Genomic DNA, 20,317 nt, shown 5'->3' on the forward strand with positions numbered 1-20,317 from the left:
TTCCATTTTTATCTTTTTCTTATCGCAGTTTTCTAACATCACATCCCAACAACTAGTTGTACTGGGTGTTCATACATTTGCTTCTTCTTTTTTTTGGTTCCATCAGCACATCTTGTCATTCTTGTGCGTAGTTGTCCACTCCCAATATCTGTCTATCAACTATGCATTTAAGTAAGTGCTTTTGATCTCTCATCTCTGTAACTTGTTTGTATATGCAGGTTTGGTGGTCTACCTTCCATTTTCATTTACAGAAATGAACTTTAAGATGGAAGATGCTTCCTGCACTGGAGCGATATTGGAAAGCAAAATTCATACTTTGAGCTCCTTCCTATGTTATATGAGTCTTATTTGTAGCATAAAGTAAATACAAACTATATACAAGCAAGTAGCCAAGTAGATCCAGTATCGAAGTGACTGAAGTTACAACATCGTGCTAGATTAAATTTGAAACCAGACCAACCCAATTGGAGCTTCTTAACCTAAAATATTCTTTATAATGCTCAGGATCCTTATCCTTAACAATGCAGCAAAACACAATCGTCCCGAACAAACTCAATCCATCAAGAGATGAACCAATAGCAGTAAGAGTACCTACCTATTCATTTGCAGGGGGGAAATTAAAATCAATTAACTCACACACATCTCAGTGCAGCAGAATAACGGCCTGACCCCTCAAAATCATAAAGTAACATTGGAGAAACATTCAAGTACTTGGTCGGTTCCTGAATACCCTGCATATGGGAATTACATGACGTGAAAAATTGGAGAAACAATTTATGTACACACCTAGTAGCTAAAGAGATGATTTAGATCAGTTCATGCACCTTAACAGAGCGAATGAGACGTTACCTCTGTTTAACAAATTGCTTCTGCATGTACACAACATCAAAATTGATACTGATATTTCTCGTATGATTATCCTCGCATTAACTCAAAGCTTTAACACGCAACATTGATGAAAAGCTCGCTTTAATCACTACTTGAATGGAAATTCTAGTAATATTAAAAGGTTTGGCATCAGAATTCACTGGAACAGAATGCTAACAAAGATCAATAAGGGTTTATTGAGTTAGATTTGTTTACATGGAAGGAAATTTATGCAATAAGCACCTTCTTGATTGCAAAGCCCACCTTCTAAACTCCCCATCTTGATCAATTCATGTTACCCTCCGTTTAGTGCTAGTTCTATTGCCAGTCATCATGATATTATTCAGTTGCATCGAAAAATAAGTAGTTGGTTCTTTAAAGTTAAAATAAAAGGTAAGCATAAATCTGATATGTCTATTGGAGGTAGACAAACTGATAGTAAGCGTTTCACTAGGAATTAAATGTATATGTACCCCACGACAAATATGATTTAACTGTTGTTGCCTTAAATGATAAACGTTCCACTATAAGAGAAAAAGTAATTACCTTAACTAGCAGGCAACCACTTCAAATCTTTTAAACTTCAGAGAATAACTCATTTGTTATAAATATGATAACGATAACAAAGGAGCTGAGATTTGTACCAGACTTGGCGGAACATTAGTTGCTGTCAGAAGTTCCAGAAGATGCCTAGTTGTCAAAGGCATCTGGCTCCTCTTTGGTCACTACAGTTTTTGAGATTGTCATTATATATACGCTCAACCTGTATAACAGTGTCATTCTTTATTTGAAATATGTCACTGATCAGTCTTCAATAGACTTCACAACAATCAACATTCAGATTTACAAACTCAACGCAAGTGAAAATTGTCGTAAATAGCACCTGTATATCATCACATATCTGTCTTCACCTCTTTGGTCAGCTGGCCTTCTGCTCCTCCTCAGGCAATCAAGGTTCAATTTTAATATCCTTATGCTTATTCACCTCCCAACATTAAGTTCCTGTAGATCTAAGTTAATTGGTTTCTGAGTTCTTAATTAGAATAAAAATGTCCTAAAATATATAAACCAGATTCTGTAGTCAAGGCTAAACATCCGTATTATCTTTGGTTGAGTCCTTGACTGGGACAAAAAAGTGGATTATGAGTGTCACTTTATCCCATTACTGTCTAAATAGAGTGGCTAACAGACCAAGGTACAAGTCTGAAAACCAAAGCTTATTCTAATGATATATTTAAGAGTCAATAGAATTTTCTTTTGTCATAAACTCTGTCTCTGAAAAGCTCTACCTCCATTTCTGAAAAACTCTCTGTCTCAACTACTTGATACAATGATGGTTGTTTCCCTTCACTACAACAAAAATGGTCTACGACAACAACATATTATAAATGCTCGTTGTTGCTTATAGTTTTCCACAACGGGCAAACAATGTGTGTTGTGAAAAACTGTATACCACAACATGCGTCATTTGCATGTTGTTAATTTAGTTATTGACAACTTACCTTACACGTTGTTATTTGTAAGTTGTCAATTAAAACATTAACAAGTATGAGTGTAGCGCGTTGTTAAATATTTTCAAAACAACAACGAGTAGCGAACGCTGTTAAAACTTTAAGATAAAAGATACAAAAATAAATAAAAATAGCAGAACAATTGTGCCCAACATGCCAGTGGGCTGTGGCCTAAAGTCACTACAAACTCAACTCGATCTTTCTCAATGAAAAGAAGAGAAACAGAAAAAAAAACAAATATATAAAAAAATCAGCCCTCTGAATCCATTAGAGATCCAAAACGTATAAAATCCTGGGCTTGAAGAATTGAACTCTGAGGCTCTCAACTCTCATTCTCTCAAACGGCTTCGCCCTCACCAGCCTAAACCCTAAACCGCACGAAACGATGTCGTGGCTTCCCTCCGCCGTCGCTCTCAATTGCATCGACGACTTCGCCATGAAGCAAGACCACTTCTCCGGCGTCGCCGCCGTCGAGCACGTCCCGCTCAGCCACTTGGCCGACGGCAGGATCGACTCCGCCTCGGCTGTGGTCCTCCAATCATTCGCGTACCTCCCACGCGCCGCCCAGCGTCGGCTACCTCCTTAGCAGCTCATCCTCTGCTATACACACTAAGCTATACACACACTAAGCTATACATGCATTACAGCAGGGGCATCATGCTTGATCTTAAGTATTATCTTCTAAAAAGTAAGTTGAATTTCTATGCAAGGATTCTAATTAAATTAATACAAACACTAAAGATTATTGCCCTGAAACTCTTAAGGAAGCTAGCTGACTACTATTATGGTACTGTTTAATTACTGAACCACTTTCTTCATTCCTTGACTAATTAGTGCTTTTATATGTTTGTTAGAATTTGGAATAAGTCTTGTATTATTTATTAATAGTCTATTTGGTTATCATACTGAGAAGATTTCATACAGTTTATCGGAGCTGGTCTGCACTTACAGAATAGAAGATTTTGGTTTGATTCGTACAACTCTAGCAAAATTGTGGTTGATTATTATGTTGCTAAGATGCTTTCATGTAGGTAGCTAAGATTGTGTCTGTACTGCTTGTAATTTGTGGCAACGTTTGATGTTTCGGTTTGTATAATTTGCATAATGATCGATCAGATTGATGTTAATGTGGTTGTGTATATGCAGATGATGCGAAATGTGGTACGCCGACATGGATCTGCAAGGGGCTTACTTATTTTCTTATTTGCAGGCCTGGTTTACTTCTATCTCTAAGGTTGGTTTGTTGCCTTAAAGTAATCTTCAACTTAATTATTACTATACAGTGCTTTGAATTTATGCCTAAAACACACAGATGATTGGTGTTAGTTTCCTGACTGTTGGACAATGCTTTCATGTTTTCAGTATCTATCGCGCAGGCATAGCTTTAGATATTACAGGTTTCGTTGGCCAAACCAGCTGCTAGGATTCTTGAAGTTACTGGAAAAACTGCACAGAGCATTAGAACCCGATATGATCTATTGAACTTCCTCTTAATTTATGATATTTGTAGTCACAACAATGCTTGTTTTGTCAATTACCAATGATCCACAAAGGATTCAGTACTTTGTCTTGCATTTTTTTGTAAGGAATATATGTATTAGACACTCTTAATGAAATGTATATTTTTCTTTTACATGGTTAGTCTACTAATATTGGCATGGGAATGTGCTCAAGTAATGGTGAATGTTTACAGAGTTATCGAGAAAGGTAAAGGAAAGAACCCAGCAAATTGGGTGCAATAATATATATTGAAACATTATAACAACGTATTCAGTAATATGACAACATACCATGTATGCTGTCGAAAACTAAAGACAACATGCTAAGAGTGTTGTTAAAACTTACAACATGCACTTGAAACGTTGTCGAAAATTCATGACAACGTGCAGAGCTCATTGTTGAATAATTGCAACAACGTGCTTCGCCTCTTTTTGATAACGTGCAAAGCGCGATGTTAAGGACTCGTGGACTTTTAATGACTCTGGCATCTACAACATGCGCCAAACGTTGTCAAAAGTGATTGACAACGTGAATTGCAAGTTGTTAAACATGTTTTTTCTTGTAGTGCTTCTCATCTCAACTACTTGATATTATTAACTATCCGATTTATTCTTCATTTCCATTTTCATATTTCTAAATCAACTATTTGAACAGTAGGTAGTAGTTCAACTCCTTAAATTAATACAAAACTAAGGTCCTCTTCTCCTCTCATTGTGTGAGCTTTCCTCAACTCTCATTCACTTTGGTTATTCTTAGCAGCATTTCATTGTATCTTCCTAAACACCTTCTACAGAATGTCTCCTACATGTGTGCAATTTTCATGATTTTGTTTGCTGTTAATGGTGGAAAATTGAATTCACCAAATTGGGTTTGCGCTTTGTAGCCTGTTATTTGTTTTTTGTGTGATGAAGATGAAGGACGATTAACAGCAAACGAAATGGTGGAAAATTGAATTTACCAAATTGGGTTTGGGGCAGGCCGTTGGATTTGATGGCTTGGCTTGTCTGCATATTTGATTCATTCAAACTGTTTTATGTTTTAGATATTAGAGACTGAATGATGGAACTTATTCCACACCCATCTCCCTCAATTCCACTTCATTGTTTCTATTTGATCGACTACAGCCAGATGGCTGGCCGTATAGAAAACAATGAGATCCTTTCAGGCAAACTATCTTTTCTTCCATTTAGATTTTTTATGCTCCTACTGTTTTGGTGCATCCCTATATTAAACAGATACATTACCTATACTAACCAGCTTAATTTTTCTACTCCATGTGAAAAAAAAGAAAAGAAAAAAGATATTTTCGGCAGAATAGAAACAATCCAACCAATTGAATAAATATCAGCTGGTGACAATAGGATTGAGTCGAGGTGCAAAATACACCAAAATATAAGGTGACCATGCGAATATGCGATTCCTTATAGAAAAATATGATTACACAACTAATTTAATTATAGCACACATATTTGACCACTGTATATATCTAAAAATGCAGGACAATATACGGGTGACATTGTGGAGGGATATTTCAAGCAGTCTCGATATTGAGGCTATTAGGACAACACTGCCACCTACAGTCGCAGTTTTCTCAAGCTTCAAAGTGAAACAATATCAAAGTAAGCCATGCTAACTTTGAATATGTAGGTGGTAGTTTTCAGCATTTCCTTTACCCAACTGCCTTGTTTTCTTTTGATCTGTGCAGAACAAAAGTAAAACCTTTATCAAATGCAATTTGATTTGATTGTTTGCACTTTTACTTCTTATATCCCAGCTCCTTCCTAGACCTTACATTTTTGAAATACCATGCATTCTTTATTAGTTTATTGCTGATCTATCCATTTTTATTTCCACCATTTTTAAACACTCCAACAAGTCATGCAATAGATGGAAAAATAATATGGAGGTCGAATTTGATGCTCTACAATGAACTGGTACGTGGAAACATAAGGCTGATATAAATATGGTGACCTCTAAGTGTGTATAAAGGATCAAACATAAGGCTGGTGACACTATATAATGATTCAACGTTAGTGTTTAAAGATTTTCACCTAGTGTCAGAGCTTGGGACAAGTTGGCTTAGTTCTTAGTTCCTCTTGGTTTCATAGTCAGTCAAGCAAATACATTACTCTTTGTCAGGGGTCAATACTGCATTATACTTGGACACAGCCTATGTAGGTGATATTTCCAATTTATGATTAGCCAACTTGGATCCTTACTTTTCATAAAATATCCAAGTAATCTCCATTATATACTCTTTTAACTGCTTAGTTGTCTAAGAATATTACGAGACAAGATAAGGTCGAATTTCTGTATGTTTGGGATTGTAGCTTTTCGCTCATATCACAAAATTTGTATCTGCATTCCTATTTACTTTTTGTAGTGCAAGGAACAACAAAAGAGAGCTGAACTTAGGCAAAGACAATTATCAATCATGTCTACTGGTACAAGACTTGAAGAGGTAACATTTGTGAATCCAAATCTTACTTTGTATGTCAAAGTAACTTTTCTTTGCTGATATGGTTTCTGGCTACCGTAATAATACTAGAGGTAACCAAGGAGTTTATCTCCTTAAATCAAAATATAGGTGAATCGGAACTTGAAGAAAGGGAATGGCAAATGGTTTGGAATTCATAGGTAATCAGAGTCATGTTTAATTAAAGATTTACATAAATGTGATTACAAAAAGCTTTGTTTAGTACAGCATATTATCTAAAATCCTAAATGAACTAAAATAAAATAAAATAAAATAAAAAATGATGAATAATACTAAAACCCTTATTTTAAAAATAGAATCAAAATGTCAATGCGTCATAGTCATGGATTGAAGGTTTAGGGGTTATTAATGTTGGAAGTGTAAGGTATTTCAAGACCAAGATTTTGTTTTTGATTACATCTTACGTGAATTTTAGTAATGCTTGGGGTATTCCCTTCTAAACTGTAAATTTTGTTTCTCATTTGCTATTGGTACATCAAGTTTTCTTGATGTGGTAGACCTTGACAACAGTATTGTCTTTCATTGGTTTGTTTTTGTTCGAACAAATAGCATTAACTTATATAAGAATGCAGACTGTTACATATGAAATCTGCTTCTTCTTTTATTGTCATCATCACATTTTCTACCATGGTACTTTATGTTGACTTCGTTCCCTTTGTATGTGGTACGTAGGAAGAGACATATAAGTAGCTTGAGAATGCTGCCTATTTAGTACCTTTTCATGCAATTTGAAAATCTAGAGGAGTTCCAAGAAGAGTTTAAGGATGTCAACCAAGAACAGCAGATCTGCAGACTTCACAAAATGCTTGCTCCTTATCTTCTTTCTTCTCTTGTAGCCCACGTGAATTTCTGTCCTTTATATATATAGCCAATATCCATAAGAGAATTAGTATTCATAAATTCCCTTAATAAGCACCTCCTATTAGGGCTCCATGGGACTCCTCCCTCCATCTCATACTTTTTTTTTTTGAAAGAAAAGAGATTTTATTACTAAATACGATAATGATCGTACATGAGGGCATCCAGTACAAACTCTGGAGCATAACCAAACCAATCAAGATGGATGTTTGAATCAAAACTATAACTAGCTAGGCGATGAGCAACTCTGTTAGCCTGCCTGGGAGTAAAACCAACTGTAACATCTCCCACTACACCTACAAGGCCTTTGATGTCATGAATCAAAGCACCTAGCTCAGACAAATCCTCCCTCCATTTCATACTGCCACAAAAGCTCATTTATATATCCCATAACCAACCAAGGGATGTTATTCCTTCTCCCTCTATTGTTCCAGGAATCCCAGAAGGCTGCTTTATCCGTACCATAAGGGGGGCTATACATCCACGTAATTCTTACTAAAGAATTAGAACAGGGGAAGGAAACCATTGTGTTAATGAAAAATTTAGAGGAGTCAATAACATCCACTTTGTAGTCATCTTTCCACCAAAGACTAAGGCCACTTGCTGTAATGATGGGTTCCACATTAAAACCCTCAGTGTAATCTAACTGATTTCTAATACTATCAACATAAGAGTAACTTTGGTGTGTTACCGATAAAAAGATAAAATCTGGACAGTGGGAGTGGGCGATCTCCTGGAGTGTTTGTACTGTCAAAGGCTTCCCCAAGCCTTGATAGTTCCAGGTAGACCAATCATTGATCCCTTGCAGCCGTAGTTAATAGGCCGGCCGCCACAACCTTGGAGGTGGGTTAAATCCTCCATACCTTTAGAAATAGGAGGTTCTGATTGATCAGTTGCAATCCTATGAGTACTAATTTTTGTGAATGATTGATTCATATGACTATCTTGTATCTCCAATTGCTGCAATGTTTTCCCTCTTCCACCTCCCCCTCTGCCCCGACCCCTGCCGCATGTAGTAGAGAGTCTAAGGCTAGGGCTCTTTGGGATTTTTGCCTTCTTTGCATTAATCTTTGGGGTTTGATCACCGGCAGTTTTCCTCCCGTCTCTTTTTTGTTGCTGGAACAGATGGTTCTTTAGGTGAAGAGGTGGACTTTGACTTCAATTGGTCTTGTGCAAGTTCCACAAGCTTTACAGAATTGGACAGAGATGTTTGGTTGAAAAACCAGTGTGGTTGATAAAATATCGTCCAATGGAATTCATTGGAGCTTAAAAGCATTTAAGCATGTAGTGTCGCAAAGTAAAAGTTTGGTCGTGATTGGTCAATTCCTGGTCAAACTAGGAAAAACTGGTCTATATCTATGAAATTATTGTCTTTATTTTCTTAAGGAAAGAAGTCAGAATTTAGGACTCCAGTTACCTGAGGAACGGAAGGGTTGTGATTGAGCATGTAATTGAATCCAAATTAAGATTTCTAGCATTCTAGGTCTTAATTGCTAAGTGGAAAACCTATAAATACTTAGGTAAATCAATGAAGAGTCTTGCATGCTTGTATAACGTTCCAACTTGTGTTATTGGCTTAAATCAATCAAACTGTGTAAGTGTTTAGTGCGTTAAATGTGTTTTGTTGATGACTTGATCTCTCACTAGCATTGCATGTTTAATAGAGTTAACTATGTTGCGTTCATCTAGTTAATTTAACTAAGAAAAGTAATAAGGACTTTGTGTGCGTTCATCTCTGTTCTTAATTGATTTCTTTATTCATATATTTTGATCCGTGATTTATGATTAGATTACCCTTTTTCGTGTTAGTAGTTGTTAACTACATCTTGCATCTTTTCCGTCCCCTACTTCTATCTTGATTCATGGTTTGATCGATCACATGTATTATATAATTAGATTAGAATACAAACCCTTCTAAATCCCCCTATATTGTAATTTTTGTAAATATATACTTTGTTTTATTTTTGTTTTTGTTTTATAGTTTGTGAATGATATTAATTTGTTTAACATTTTTGACTAGAAGTATACCCCAAATCTCCGGCTTAGAACGATATCCTACTTACTCTTAACTACAATCTAATGCAGGGTTTTAAATTGACATTTCATTTTGAGTGTATCAAGGTTGGAAAGCTACAACAGTCAAAGGTTTTAGTAAATGGTTCAGCTAACTGGTTTAGGGTGTTGATCTTTATTGATTCTACAACCTTATTGCTCCTCTCTCATAAACTCCTGATGTCGTATGTACCCGTGGAATTCCACTTCTTCTAGTAATCACCTTCCCCTTCTTCGCATAGAGCAACAAAATTAATATAGCAACCAAACCAACCAGAACAGAAATCAACCCTAGCAGTATTCTTGTTTTTGCTCTTCCACCGAGTGTTGATACTACAATACAAACAATCAATCCCGTCCCAAAAGTGTACAGGAATTATAGTAGGGAGAGAACGTGCAACAAGTAATCATGTTAAAGAGTCCTAAGTCCTAACCAAACCAGTTTTCATAATCTCAAATTAGCCTTGAATTGAGTCTCTTTCTAGATCCTGAAAAAAAAAAATCATATTCTGACCCTTTTCGTTTGTTACTACTGATGAAAGTTGCTAGACACACGAGGATACATCTTCTACAGTTTATGATAACAAGTTAAAAGAATCCGAAATAATCTAAACTATGAAGTTAAGAGCATAGAACGTGTGCAGAACTTTCTGTATACTGCACACTGATGAGTGTGTGAGTGTGTGTAACAGGTCTGCAGGGTTAGGTTTATAAGTGTTTAAGAGACCTACGTGGTCAACTGGTGTAGCTATTCTCTAGACCTGAATTGGACTGTTGCCTGCTGCAAAATCAACCTGTGAAGTCAGTCTTACCTGGTTGAGCATATATGCATTGTCTTTGTTGTCCAGCTTGTTCATCAGACATTGGAAGGAAAAAAAAATCCGAAAGGGAGAAAACTTGGCCTTCTCGACAGATAATGGGAACAAACAAAGGTATATGTTTTATCCACCAGAGTCTCAATGTCCAGACCCTGAACAGAAAATTCGTCATCTCCTACAAGAATTCAAGAGTTCTTAACATAACTGAGCAACTACAGATACCACTCCCAACTTTAACTTTGTCTGGGTGTTTTCCACATGGTTATTCAAAAATATATGAACGAAGTCTTAATGAATAAGGACACCAGAAAATATAAAATCAAATCGCGTCAACAACATGAAACATGCAAAAGAACCAAATTTAAATGATCTTCTAACGATTTATAACTGTCTTGCATGTCGTGCACCAGATAGACTGGTCTTTTCAGTGTATTGATGAAAATCCTTGCTTTAAACCAATAATGAACATTACTTATATAAATTAGGTACCAGAAAACGTTATCACTTGACCAACATAACGTATGAAGTTTCTGCATCTTTATTGACTCATAAGGCCTGACCAGGTACATCCAACAGCTTCTTAACTAATAGTGAAGTGAACAAAGGACTTACGTATTATAGCCCTTCTAGTGATAAATGTTTGTTATCTACACCAATCATGTAGATACAATAATCCTTAAGTACCTTGAAACAAATCTAAACACCATATGATCCTTTGCATCATCCATATGAAACACAGTGCACACACATCCATCCACACAAGAGAAAGTGATATTTATATATACAGTTGTAGTCTTAAAGAGTACCTGCCCTGATTTCAGGAGTGATTTAACAGAATCTAGTGAAACCTGATTGTGTCCTATCTAGTAACAACAGAGTAAATCTAATGAGCAAAGGAAAACAAACAGAAAGCACAAAACTAGAAAGTCTAGAATACAAAGGATGCTACTAGCCACTGCCATATTTTCAGCCGGTATGATATTGTGCAGATTCTAACAGCTCAAGTTAAGAGAAGAAATTGTGAGAACGAATTTGCAAACTAATCCCTCTGAAGCATCCCATTTGAGTTTTTGCCCATGTTGGCTGGAGTGCTCGGAAGAACAGCTTCGTCTCAACCAAAGCAGGAAACATGATATAACATGTACCTGACATTCAAATGAGTCATTAGAACCAAAATTTTGACAAGCAGTTTTCAGTGTTAAAGAAAATAATGAAGCCAAATACCAGTGCATATGGAAAATACCTTTATGTGACCCGACTGGTGGTCCTCTTCAACATGCTTGAAGCTCCTTGGATGCCAGTTCCGCAGCAAATTTCTTAACTTTATGAATGTTCTCAGTTGTTAAGGAATGTGCAACTTTATTTTTATACCAAAATGGCAGACAAAAGGACAACACAGTAACAGCTAAGAAAATTGAAAGGATATCTTGGCTTCATAGATGGGATGGTTAAGCATCAGTAGATTATTGTTGTTCACAACAGCTCTTACAAGTATTTCTTTGGCTTCCTCGTGTTTCTTTTTCAGCATATTGCATATCTGCAAGGAAGAGAGAGAGACCATTATACCACATAATGGTAAATATATTGCAGTACTACATACTGGATTAATGACCCCTGCATAAATATTCAGAATGATACCATACAAAACTACAGAGAGTTAAAAGGTGGAAAGAGCATATCTATAGATGCTTATATTTTCTCCCCATATTGTTACATACAAGCCATAAATTTGATCAATATGCCTTTAAAAGACATAACTGAACTCAACTATAACAGAGTTTGGTTGACTAGTCTGTAATCTAATATAGCTTTGATCAATGTATTCAAATAAGAGTTGTAACTGTACGGTATTTCTCAGTATGATTCTCTATATCATCTCCATAATCTCTATCAATGCTCCTATCCTATCTAGGTCTTTGAAGCTCTCTGTCAGTTCCTTTACCTTATCCTTACCCATTAGGTTCCAACATTTGATTCTTAATTGACCTAGGAGTTGTTCCTGGTCATCTACATCCACCTATAATATACTAGAAACTTGAGATGTCTTTCTAGAACTTGGCAGCAAGAATATAAAGCTTTAGGTTGCCCTTTGCGATTAGGTTAAGAAGATAATGATGCCATGAACTCCTAATTTTTTCTACAAGTTAAGTGAAGTTTTGTTAGGTGTTTGAATCCTTTGTATATATTGCACAAGCAAGCCAGTGCACTAATGTCATAGTTTACTCACATCTTCAAGCTCCTTGGTATATGCTTCAGCCTTTTCAACATTCTCATCAGTTTCCATTGAAGGAAGTTCAAGTTCCATCAGATTCACCATGCAAGGACTACCAAGTCTAGAGCTTGGGCTCTTAGTCTTGATCTCCAAATGGTTTTCATGAGTGCAAACCTATCCAAACCATAAAGAAGTTTGTATCAAATAGTTTATCCAATATAAGGCTTCCACTTATTTTAATTGTACACATTTAGCAGTCAATCTGAAACAATAATTCAACGAAGTTTTTTGAGATCGAACCTGTTCTACAGTTCCTTTTGAAGGTTCTGTGAAATTTCTGCATGTGTTTGGGATAAATAATGTGATATGTCAAAAAATCACTGCTACATTACTACTATTTATTTCTACAGCTATTGGGATTGCAAATGTAAATTGCCAATATATGTACTAGTAGACGAAGACCTGGTTTCTCTTGGTGACAGAGAGAGGCGTTTTAGAGGCTTCAAGGATGCTAAACCTGGATTTAATCCCTGCAAAATTAACTTTCTATAAGAAATTTGGAAAAATAAATTAAGAAAACTCATAAAGCTTTTAGACAGAACAGATCGAAGCTCCAATTTGGAATGTTATAGCCATGATATCATTCTAAAAAGAATACCCTAAATAAAACATATGGTTTTCAAGTATATATGACCTCAAAAGTTTTTCGCTTCAGGGGAAGGTTTTGTGGCATTTTCTCACTGCCACCAACAATCTTCCTAGTTTCCGTTTCCACATTGCCTTGCAGCTCCTTATTTTTCTCTGAACTCTCCTGGGATTTAACTTCTTTTTGAGGTGCAGCATTCAAAGAAAGTTTATTGCCACCAATATTCCTAAATTTAGATATCAATAAGATTCAAAATAACGATCAGAACAATTCTAGAGAGTAACTGAATAGAGAAACAATGATAAACGCATCTTACTTGGAAAATATCCAGCTTGACATGTTGGTTTTCTTCTGCGCAGGTTTGTCAGGACAACGTTTATTCCCTTCAGAAGTAATGATCTTTGAGTTCCTTAGTGGTTGCACACTTGGGAGCATGATATTAGGTTTTACACTCTGACTACTGGGTTTGCTTGTCTTCTCAGTTGAGCTGGAAGGACTCAATTGAATCCTGCAAGAAATTAACAGATGGCCAGGAAGCTTATATCAACAATCAGATATTTCACTTGAAGGTTCTGTGGACAATTATGCATGTTGCTGTACAAATAACAAAATAAGTTGTCATGTGCCTGAAAAAGATGAACACAGTTCCATCTTTGAATGATAGCATTATTCAAAAGCCCCGTTTTCAATAACAAAGAAAGTTTAAGAATAAGTTCAAAAGATCTGGCAGTATCATATCCATCTCAAAGAAACTATGGTTCAATAATATTGAATAAACACAAAAGTAGGTGGAAAAGAAAAGAAAATCTGTCCCAAAAATTGTCAAAATGTAAAAGGAGACTGGCAATAACCAAGTCATAACAAGTGGTCATAGATGAAATTGAAAACCCTGCATATAAAGAGCCACAGAAGTCCAACTTTAAACAGTAACAGCAGAGTGTATGATCGAAGAGGATCATATTTAGATGCCTCACCTGAGATCTTTAAGATTTTTTCTCTGCTCACTTCCTACTACAGGCTCCCTTTCTGTTACTTCTTTGTCACACAGCTGTGGAGATCCAACTAATTTGCTCCCTTTTGGTACACCTTCAGAATCAGAGTCCTCCCTGTCGATGATCACAAGGACACAGTCAGCATACAATGAATGTATTCTAGTTTCTAATAGTTAAAATGTTGCTCCCTTTTTGAGTAACTCATATTCCATTGAATGTCAAAGTTCAGAACTTCCAGACTATTTTTCTTATAATGATTATGGGAATACTGTGCCTCAAGCTCAACTGATATACTTTTTTTTTTTTAAACATTCTTTACCTTCCAGCTATTACAGGTCTGACTTTTGTTTCTTTATCAAATAACACCGGTGTAGTGAGCAATTTGCTTCCATGTTGTGCATCACTAGTATTAACACTCACCCTGTCAAAGGTAATTAGAACATTTATAACTTAACTGTCAACTATTGCAATTCTTATGAGAGAACATCACTTACCCTTTCTCAATTACAGGGTTTAGATACATGGAACCAATTTTGTTGTTTCCAGACAAGAGAGATTTAGCTCCTATTAATGGTGGCTGATACAACCGAGGTCCAGTGTCATCCAATCTCTTAGAAATCTTTGAGCAGAATTCTGCAGCTCCGCTTTCCTTTCTCAGCGTAACTTTACCAACTGTGGATTCACTGCATCAACCAGAGCGAAAAACATAAATAATGCTATGACGCTAAAAATCATATATGATGTTCAATTAAATGTTATCTACACAGTTCATGAACATACTTGCTGAATGCAATATTGTATTTGTTCGCCATACGCATTCAAAGAAAAATACAAAGTTCTACATGCATTAACTCATAAGTGAAATGCTCTATGCAATCATAACCTGGATATGAAAGACTAAGGATTCCTTTTTATTTTTAGTTCTCATAGTTCAAAACCAAAGTAATTGTCTTGAATAACTTAATCAAAATAAAAATGGTGGCAACTGGTACAGGTTCACAGATTTCTCTAACCTGGCCTGTGTGGACAAAGGAAGCTTTAAAGTTGAGTTTTGAGTTCCCTTGATACTTTTGATGTCATGTGATGTCTTCCTCGAGACCAATGTAGTCAAAGCCTCTCCATTATCTAAACTACCTTTAGCTGGTTCATCATTTTCTGTCAAAGTATCACTGCCTGACATACTCCTATCACCACTCCCCAAACTACCAATATCTAATGGAGATGAATTTTTTAACGGTGAGTCTTCATGATTAGGACCATCTCCTATCAGCATTTTGTCATACTTTCCGTCTACACCAGCATCCCCATCTGAATCAACTACAAGTTCAGCAGGCAGATCATGTGTTGTCTGTTCAGCATATGATTCTATGGACATTGCCTTCTCAGGTAAGTCACTTTGTTGATTTGACTCTTCTATGCTTTCAGACATTATTTGTTCTTGACATCTTGGACCAGGTGGCAATTCAAAATTTCCAGAGGTCTCAGACTCTGATGCACAGTCATTCATAGAATTAGTATTCCCTGGATCAACTAACACAGTATCAATCTTTGAAGTGGCTACTGTCTCAGATACACCATCAAGTTTACTAATCCCTTCTGCTAGATCGACTTTAGAGCCTTCGCACCCAGCTCCATCAGAGACAACCTCTTTGCTGCTATCTTGGTTCTTAGAACTCTTTTCTCTTCTCGACAAAGTTGAATCGAGATCAAAACTATCTAACCTATTAAAAAGAAAAAATAGGTGAGGTAACTTGCTGCAAATGCAGAGTGTATTTCATTTAACTTAAAACAACTACACGTAAGAAGATCCAAAGCTTACTCATTGAAATCAAAAGAGAATTTAAAATGGTCTTGTTTCCCTTGACGGCTTCCTGTGGAAGGTTCTTCTTCAGATCTTTCCTTGGTTTTTGCAGCTTTTTTGGGAGGGCTTGATAAATCAAGGTCTGACGTGTCAACTTCCTTGGTTTTCGCATCTTTTTTGGGCGGGCTTGAGAAGTCAAAATCAGACATGTCCATTTTGAAAGATGATATCTTGTTGAAGTCACCGTCTAGATTGAAATCCATATCCCTGAATAGGAAGCTCATAAGTATTGTCTAGAATTTGGACTCACACACATGTATGTAGCAGGGAAATATGAAAATATTGCAGGAAACATTTTTCAATCCCCTTTTCAAAAGCAAACTTTAAAGGATTAAACCAAATACACCATTATATAAGAAACCACACAACAAAGAGATGAAAGTAACTGTCACATAAAATTTTAACAATTAAGTTCTTTAGTTTTTGTTAGATAGAAGAATTTCTAGAACTTACAGCTTATCAAAGTCAAACACTTTTTTCTTGCTTTTGGCCCCTGTATCAAAGCTGAAATCCATCCCATCATCTTTCATTACTGACATTGATTTCCAGGAGCTGAGGAAATCGTCACCAATTTCCTCATCTGTTATTAAAAGGAACTGCAGGATTAGATTCTGCTATTAATTTCAAATGAAAAATTCAAGGCTGGTAGCTTTTACTTCCACATACGTGTAGCATCCAACTACTTACATAGCAAAGGAAAAGTTAAGGGAAACCAAGAGACTACCTAGAAAAGAGCTTCTTTTCTTTTGATCAGCAGAGGATGATTTCCCCTTTGATGGTTCTGCCATTTGCACAGCGACGTAGATATCACTAATCTCTGCATATAGACAGTAACTTTTCATTGTGGATCCGAAAAGAAGAAGGCACTTTCAATTCTCGTCTACATTACAAATTTTTTGTTGCTATCCATTTATCCAACCATGATGCAATTGCAGGATGAGAAAAGGAAAATTAGGAACCTTATTTTAAAAATGATTCCCCTTTTCAATATCCCAGCAAAAAATACACACACAGAAAGCTCTAACCATTTCTTGAGTAACCAATATAACCAGGGAGAAAACAGTGACAAAAAGAAACTTCTGTAACAATTGATCACAAGCTTAAAGATAAATTACATGATAAATTCTAACAGAAAACCTGATCAGAAACATGAAGTTCAAAACAAGAACTGAAAAAACGAACCCTCGGTTTCATCATCAAACTAGTGTAAAAATTGTTAACTGCTGCGCACTTTTTCATTATTCTAGAAAATAAACCTCTTTATAGGACCTTCTCATTTAGCAAAAAACAATTAAGAGCAAAATTGGAATCAATGACAAATCAGGCAAACCCTAACTCCGAGCAGAATCGTCTTTTTCATTAAAAAAAAAAAAAATGATTCCCCTTTTCAATATCCCAGCAAAAAATACACACACAGAAAGCTCTAACCATTTCTTGAGTAACCAATATAACCAGGGAGAAAACAGTGACAAAAAGAAACTTCTGTAACAATTGATCACAAGCTTAAAGATAAATTACATGATAAATTCTAACAGAAAACCTGATCAGAAACATGAAGTTCAAAACAAGAATTGAAAAAACAAACCCTCGGTTTCATCATCAAACTAGTGTAAAAATTGTTAACTGCTGCGCACTTTTTCATTATTCTAGAAAATAAACCTCTTTATAGGACCTTCTCATTTAGCAAAAAACAATTAAGAGCAAAATTGGAATCAATGACAAATCAGGCAAACCCTAACTCCGAGCAGAATCGTCTTTTTCATTTCAAAAAAAAACCACAGCACGTTAGAAAATAGAAAGCACAAAATTTGAAAATTGAGGCAGTAATTTGGAATCAAACTGATCCAGCGAGCAAGAACAGTAGCGATTTCACACTAACATTAGACTCTAACCATAATCTACGAATCGGAGCTAAACAATCAAGCAATTGTGCGAAGTGCGATCAACAAGGAGTAATCAATTACATTACATTATATGAAAAATTACAAGAAACTAAGAAAATTTTAGAGGAAGATAATCGTAACCGATCGAGAAATGCACAAAGCGAACGGCGACTGGATTAGAAATCGAGCTGATTTTCTCGACTACCGAATCCGAAACCCTAAGCATTACGAAACGATGAGAACCGAGAAGACTTACAGATTTCAACGCCGGCTACGAGAGAGATCGCAGAAGCTGGAAAGCTGTGAACCTGAGAGAGAGAGGGGAGAGAGAGAGAGAGAGAGAGAGGAATGTGTTTATGTGTGCGCGTTTTGGCTATTTATATGACGGGAAGGGATTAAGGCTTAGCGCGCCCTTTCTAAAGCTAATCAAATACATTTTGCGCTTGAGAGTAACGGGTCACTCTATTTGGGCCCAAAATTGGAAACCCGGGCTACATGCGCCGATTTCTTTATGATTTTGGCTAAATTGATCCTCGCGCCAATTCTAAAGTCTAAACAACCAATCAAAACGATCCGCTGAAGAATCAAACAATCTAAAGTCTAAATAGAATCTCTTACTTTTTTTTTTTTTGAAATAATCTCTTTCTTTATTAATTATTAATTTGTAAAATTTGTTTATAGTTATACTTATATGATCACTTATATATATATGTGTGTGTGTGTGTGAGCATTTGATAAATAAGATGTTCTTTGTCACATAAATGATCAATTGATAAAGTCAATGACGGCACACGAGGTCGTATATTGCAATTATAAATAATTTAAAACCAAAGGGAAAACTAGAAAAAATTTATAATGAAAGGTTAGGATTATAAGAGACAAATGAATGGATAAGATTAGAAGAGACTGGACTATATAATCTTTTGCAAAGTCAATTTTTCGTTCGGGTTTTCTCATTGTAGCCTCCTACATCGATCTCATCTCTCATCCAAAACTCTCTCTCTATCATTCTAACTCCAAATTTTGTTTCTACGATTGTGATACTACCATATCACCATAGTATATGTCTCTAATCCTAGTGTGATTTTCTTTAGAGAAATTCTACTAGATTTTTGGTGGATTTTCAAGATTACAAATTTACAAGAAGTTTTCAGGCTAAATTTGCACACACCAAAGGTATACGATCTAAAAACTCCTACATTGCATACCAATGTTTTAGAACTACATAAGGAAACCATTTTGCGTCTTTTGCTATTTTGTATGTTTTGATATCCAAATTTGCATGGTTTCATTTCATCCAACATCACATATTCAAAATTAAACATTAACCACTACCAAATGCATTCAATTTTCTATAAAGTAAACTACAAAATTAGAGAAAACAAAGTCTCAAAATTAAGTAAATGACAAATGTTTTTTTTTTTTTTTGAATAAAGGGCTGGTGCGGCTGCCCTCAAGCCTTGATTAATGAAACTGTCGAATACAAGGGGGGGACATTGAGCCTAAACCCCTGATTACAAAAAGCACCTAGAGAACATCCTGACATAATATCATGACTCTCTACTAAACAATTGTATTCAAATACGCACCAACTAACAAAGAGCGCTCTACAGGCGACTCTATTTGCTTTACAGCGGTGACACAACGGAAAGATAACTCGATCTGCAACTCGATTACAGCATAGCATAATGTCCATACTCACAGCTTTCCCATCATGTTGCCACTGGAAAATACATCCAGTGACCCTAAGTTTCACCCTACCACTAGGAGGCAGCGACCATTTGACTAAGCAAGGAACTCGCCGCCTACCTAGAGCAGACATATTACTGCCACTAGGAGTTTGCGACCATTTGCCAATGCAAGGAACTCGCCATGTACCTAGAGCAGACAAGACACACAAGGTGCAAACACCGAGACCAAGCCCACTACATCCTACCAAAAAATGGCAGTAACTTATTAAAACAACTACTACTAGGAAAGCCAAATAACTAAATATGTTAAAATAAAAAACAAACCCTCTTAGACCTGGAGAAGTACCCCAGGCCCAAGAACTATCAGGCCCAACATAGGCCCACCAGCGAACTAGGGCCAGGAGGGTCCAAAACCAGATCCCAACCCAAGACGTCTTCTGCCCAGACAGCAAGAACACCACCAGCCCTCCGCCACGACCCTCGCTTCGCCGCTCTCGGACCCTGACCGCCGTCGAACAACCTTCGCCGACGGAGTACCAGCAGATTACCCCCACCAGCACCGCCCAATCCCTCGACATGCTAATTCCAGGACGGCAAACCAACCCAGAACCGCTCCGCCCTCCTCCACCACCCTCTGCTGCAAGATCCAATTTCAGTTCATCCACAATCTCCAGTGGATTCACGGCAAGATCGGATCTGATCCAACCACAGACCCACAAGCTAGATTGGGTGTGAACTCCAGCTACACAACCGGTCTCCAACATCTGCCGCGATCCCAAATCCTGTGCAGCCACCGCCTCCGACTGAAATCGAGGTAGAAAGGACCAACTCAGCCCCAGCCGCCGATCAATAGACCAAACACCAATATCAACATCCCGTCCGGCCGCATACGACGCCAGCCGGCGAGGCCGAAGGCCTGCACCAACGGC

At 36.7% G+C, this 20,317-nt stretch overlaps 1 protein-coding gene across 2 annotated transcripts; it reads right to left on the minus strand.

The window, feature by feature from the left end:
* Positions 1-10,856: 10,856 nt before the first annotated feature.
* On the minus strand, positions 10,857-18,076 carry LOC112175536 (uncharacterized protein At4g18490). 2 transcript variants are annotated; one of them, XM_024313215.2, is made up of 16 exons: positions 17,954-18,076; positions 16,539-16,631; positions 16,268-16,394; positions 15,773-16,021; positions 14,967-15,674; positions 14,448-14,636; positions 14,273-14,374; positions 13,936-14,067; positions 13,278-13,469; positions 13,010-13,187; positions 12,778-12,845; positions 12,616-12,652; positions 12,331-12,489; positions 11,530-11,640; positions 11,347-11,434; positions 10,857-11,248 (listed from the first exon to the last, which is right to left on the minus strand). In XM_024313215.2, the coding sequence occupies exons 2-15, from the start codon at positions 16,600-16,602 to the stop codon at positions 11,375-11,377; spliced, it is 2,376 nt and encodes a 791-aa protein (XP_024168983.1). In that variant the 5' UTR covers positions 16,603-16,631; positions 17,954-18,076; the 3' UTR covers positions 10,857-11,248; positions 11,347-11,374. The 2 variants fall into 2 exon arrangements, with proteins under 2 accessions (XP_024168983.1, XP_024168984.1); XM_024313216.2 differs by lacking the exon at positions 14,273-14,374.
* Positions 18,077-20,317: the final 2,241 nt, after the last annotated feature.

Source organism: Rosa chinensis, chromosome 7 (assembly GCF_002994745.2).
Source record: "Rosa chinensis cultivar Old Blush chromosome 7, RchiOBHm-V2, whole genome shotgun sequence".
NCBI classification, from domain to species: Eukaryota; Viridiplantae; Streptophyta; class Magnoliopsida; order Rosales; family Rosaceae; genus Rosa; species Rosa chinensis.